Consider the following 4,588-nt stretch of genomic DNA (forward strand, 5'->3'; position numbering starts at 1 on the left):
ATATCTCAAGGCTTGGTAGGATATATCTCAAGGCTTGGTAGGACATATCTCAAGGCTTGGTAGGATATATCTCAAGAAGCCAAGCAATCCAGCCTCTCCCCAAATAAAGCCTTGGTGCTGGATATTCTTTTCCTCCTTCCTTTATTCTAATTTCATGTTAATTAACTTTCAAAAGCAGGAGCCTGAAGTATCTCTATGTGCTTTTTCTTTCCAGTGCACACGACAATCCTAAGCAGCCAGTGGTGCGATTTAAAAGAAACAAACATCATAAAGGATCTATTTATTGTGTGGCTTGGAGTCCGTGTGGACAGTTGTTAGCAACAGGATCAAATGACAAATATGTAAAAGTGCTGCCCTTCAATGCAGAGACTTGTAATGCAACAGGTAGGGCCCGGTGCAGCAGTGCCACACGCGCCAGTGTGCATGTGCGCTTGTCCCTCTGTCTCTCTGTCTTCACTAATGACATCCAAGAACACTGTCTTGAAGAATTATTTTTTGTTCTGATTATTCTGATTCAATGAGGCATTTTTTTTTAAATAAGTCTTACAGGTTAGTTACGTAGTATATGAATTTTAGAAAAGCATAAGGAAAAAATAATTTTTAAGGACTAGGGATGTAGCTGAATGATAGATCACTTGCATAGTGGGCATGCGCAGACAGACAGATATGAAAGAGAGAGACAGAGACTAAGAGAGCCTTTTAAATAACTACCATAATTGAATTAATGGGTATTTTCTACAGTGTATCTTTCCTTTTTTGTTTGAAATAAAAGACAGGGAAGCAATGAATTTTCTGTAGTTCTGTTTTAAAGGCAGTAATAATTAGTTAATAATCAGTATTTTAATGTTTTGAAGTTTTATGTTCAGTAAATGAATTGATTATGTCAGTCCATAAATATAAATCATACTGCACTATTTTTTAAATTATGTTAGCGCATAGCCTAGCGCATAAGATAATGGGTTTCATTATGATGTTTTCCTACAGATGTGTCATTGTGCTTTGCTCTAACACTGCTGTGTTATCCTTGGCCAGAGCTTAGGCAGTTTAGCATCCTCTTCACACAGTAAGTTGAGCAGCATTTTTTTTTTTTTAATTCTTATTGCTGTTTCAGGACCAGATCTGGAATTTAGCATGCATGATGGGACAATTCGAGATTTGGCATTTATGGAAGGCCCAGAAAGTGGTGGAGCTATTTTAATAAGTGCTGGAGCAGGAGATTGTAACATTTATACAACAGACTGTCAAAGAGGACAGGGTCTTCATGCTTTGAGTGGACACACTGGTATGTGATGCTCAGTCTTCCTATTCTCAGTTTGTGCTGTGTGCTGTTTTATCAGTGAGATCTCATTGTAATGGGTCTTTTTGAGACAGATTTTTATTTCAAAAACTTGCATTGTGAGTGTTGGTTATCAGAGAAATGTTAATAGCACTACGATCCATTTAGTCATCACAGGATTCCTTTACTTTAGCTTCACAGCCATTATATGATGTAGGAAGTTTGATCCCTGTTTGTATTTGAAGAAAGTGAGGCACGGGGTGAAGCTGGTAAGCAAGGGACAGCTCAGATAAGTTGCCATTATTTCAAGTGACAGATTTTTGTCTTTACTAGTTACCATATCTTGAAATACAGAAACAACTTAGTCTTCTAATAGAGTCACCAAAGAAGGACTGAGTTTGTTCAGAGTGGTTTTGATGAATTTAAAAGATCCTTAAATCTACTTTCTAGTCTATACAGTCTCTGTGATATGGCATGTTTGGTTAACCGGTGATGAGAAGAACTTACTTTTACACACGTGTGGAAGGGCCTTTCCCACATCAGTAACTGCGTGCTTCTGGTCTTCTGTAGGGCACATTTTAGCACTTTATACCTGGAGTGGGTGGATGATTGCGTCTGGTTCCCAGGATAAAACTGTTAGATTCTGGGATCTTCGTGTACCAAGCTGTGTTCGTGTGGTTGGCACAACATTCCATGGAACTGGTAAGTTTTCCATAGATTTGAATGAAGTTCTACGAGAAAGGAACTTTATAAATGACTTTAGTGTCTGCTTCCCTAGCCCCATCTTCATGTAAAAAAAGAGAAGTAGGGTTGGGAATGTAGCTTACTGATAGATTGCTGGACTACTTTATATGAAGCTCTGAGTTTAATTCGTAGTACTGAATAGACCAGGTCAGCCTGGGATACAAGAGACTGCTTTAAAGAAAAGAAAAGGATGCTGGGGGTGGGTGTTAAAGGGAAGACCGACTTTGTATTTTATTGCTTAGTTTCAATTCTTTTAGAATTCTTTGATACATTACTGTATTTGTAAACTGATATTAGATTAATATTGTTATTGTGTTCCAAATTGGCAGTTTTACTGTCTATTCATTTGTTTATTATATGTGATGTATGTGAGTGTGTGCATGTGGGACAACTGTGGAAATCCATTCTTACCTGTGGACTCTGGGGATTGGCCTGAGTCCAGGCTTGATGCAGTCTCCTTAACTGCTGAGCCATCCCCTGCCCAGGTCTACATATATAACATTTTTAATTAATTACCTTCTTTATTTATGTGAGGGCATGTGTTCACTTGTAGGTCACTGGGTAACTTATGGGAGTCACTCTGTCTTTGCAGTCTGTGTCATGAGAATTGACCCCAGGTCATCAGCCTGACAGCAAGTGTTGTTCATTACCTTTCTGGACCATCTCACTGGGCCTACGACTGCAGATCTTTAAAATTACTTTTTAAAGATTTATTCTTATTTTATGTATGGGTGTTTTGCCTGCCTTTATGTCTGTGCACATGTGCATGCATTGTCTGTGGAGACAATCAATCCCCTGGAGCTGAAGTTACAGAAGGCTGTGGAGCCACCTTGTGGGTGCTGGGGAGCAAACCCTCATTTTCTGTAAGCGCATCAAGTGCCCTTAGCCATTGAGCCACCTCTGCCGCCTCTTCTGACTCTTAACAAAATTCACGCTCTAGGTTTGAAGTTCCGGGCTACCTTTAAAGCTCTGCTGCACGGTTTTTAGTATATTTTACCTCTTCTTTCTAATGCTTTCTGTCCTAAGGCCAGGTCATGGCCTGCAGCCCTTTCTTATAAACCTCACTACTTCCTGAAGAATGTTCATGTGCCAGCTCCTTCTTATGAACCAGCTATGTCTTTTATTTAAAAGTATGCTTATCTAGTGTGGGTTCAGGGGGCCGTTTTGGTAAAATGGAGTATTCTTTAAATACCTATTAAGTCCATTTACTGTCTGTATGGGATAGTTTTTGTTGTTGTTGTCTTTGTTGTTATTTTGGTTTGGTTTGGTTTTTTGAGACAGGGTTTCTCTGTGTAGCCCTGGCTGNCCTGGAACTCACTCTGTAGACCAGGCTGGCCTCGAACTCAGAAATCCGCCTGCCTCTGCTTCCCGAGTGCTGGGATTAAAGGCGTGCGCCACCACTACCCAGCAAGGGATAGCTTATCTCTAATGTTCATTGCTGGGTTCTCATTTGGATGATTTGTTTAGAAATGAGTAGGTTTCTACAGCTTCTCTAATAAAAAATCATAGTGAATGATATTTACTTTGTGTGTGTGTGTGTGTGTGTATGTATGTATGTATGTGGGGGGTGCCGGTGTGTATGATCTTCTGGAGGTCACAGGACAAGTTTAGAGAGAGTCAGTTCTCTCCTTCCACCATGTAGGTTTCAGGAATCTACTCAGGTCATCTGGCTTCCTAGCAAGCACTTTCACCTGCTGTGCTCTGCTTGGACCAGCTTTTCCTATTTTGATCATTTATTTACTACAATGGCTCATTCTAATTTTTTTTTCTTATGCAGCTGAGCTCAGGTATTTAAGTGAGTTGTTAAGTGACTGGAGACTAGTCTGCAGAGAGTGTTTTATTTGATTTCTAGTACCCATTTATACTTTTTAAAGACCCAGTCAAGTAGCTATCTTCCGATATTGTTTATCCTTTAGTTTTTCATTCAGCCCTGATTCCCTCATTATTTGCTTTTCCCTCCTTTTATAATAATCTATTTTAATTATTTACACATTTTTGCTTAGATTAATCTTGTATCATTCAGTTCTCTTGCTTAGAAACTTGCAGAGGTGCTTCGCTGATCCTACCCCTTAGAATGGAGTGCAAGGTGCTTAGCAGTCTGGCCCCAGCCTGCCTTTCATGTCTCAGCTCCAATTGTTTTCTTCCTTTTACTACTCGAGCCTTTCAGCTTTTATATGGTTTTCATTTAAATGTTTTCTTATGTAACTCTTCCAGCCCATAGTATTTTCTTTTTTTTTCCCCAAAGTTTCAAGAAAAGATTATCTTAGTTTACATAGATGTGTTTATGGTTGGACATTCATGTACACCATTATTTATGCTGTTTACTGTTTTTCAAGTTTTAATTTATATCCTTTTATTTCTGTGCAATTTCCAGAGACTACTTGAACTACTTGGGTATTGAGTACAACTCTTCAATCATATTTTATTTATTTATTTATTTATTTATTTATTTATTTATTTATTTTTTGAGACAAGGTTTCTCTGTATAGCCCTGGCTGTCCTGGAACTCACTCTGTAGACCAGGCTGGCCTCAAACTCAGAAATCCACCTGCCTCTGCCTCCCAAGTG

The 4,588-nt window shown here is 39.0% G+C and overlaps 1 protein-coding gene across 6 annotated transcripts in view; it reads left to right on the forward strand.

The window, feature by feature from the left end:
• Window positions 1-4,588, forward strand: part of Wdr47 (WD repeat domain 47) — a 53,827-nt gene that overhangs the window by 45,707 nt on the left and 3,532 nt on the right. For all 6 annotated transcript variants that reach the window (XM_021158957.1, XM_021158958.2, XM_029475342.1 and 3 more), the window contains exons 11-13: window positions 215-384; window positions 1,112-1,282; window positions 1,847-1,978. In XM_021158957.1, the coding sequence (XP_021014616.1) occupies window positions 215-384; window positions 1,112-1,282; window positions 1,847-1,978 (473 nt within the window). The remainder of the gene's footprint in view (window positions 1-214; window positions 385-1,111; window positions 1,283-1,846; window positions 1,979-4,588) is intronic.

Source organism: Mus caroli, chromosome 3, assembly GCF_900094665.2.
Source record: "Mus caroli chromosome 3, CAROLI_EIJ_v1.1, whole genome shotgun sequence".
NCBI lineage: Eukaryota > Metazoa > Chordata > Mammalia > Rodentia > Muridae > Mus > Mus caroli.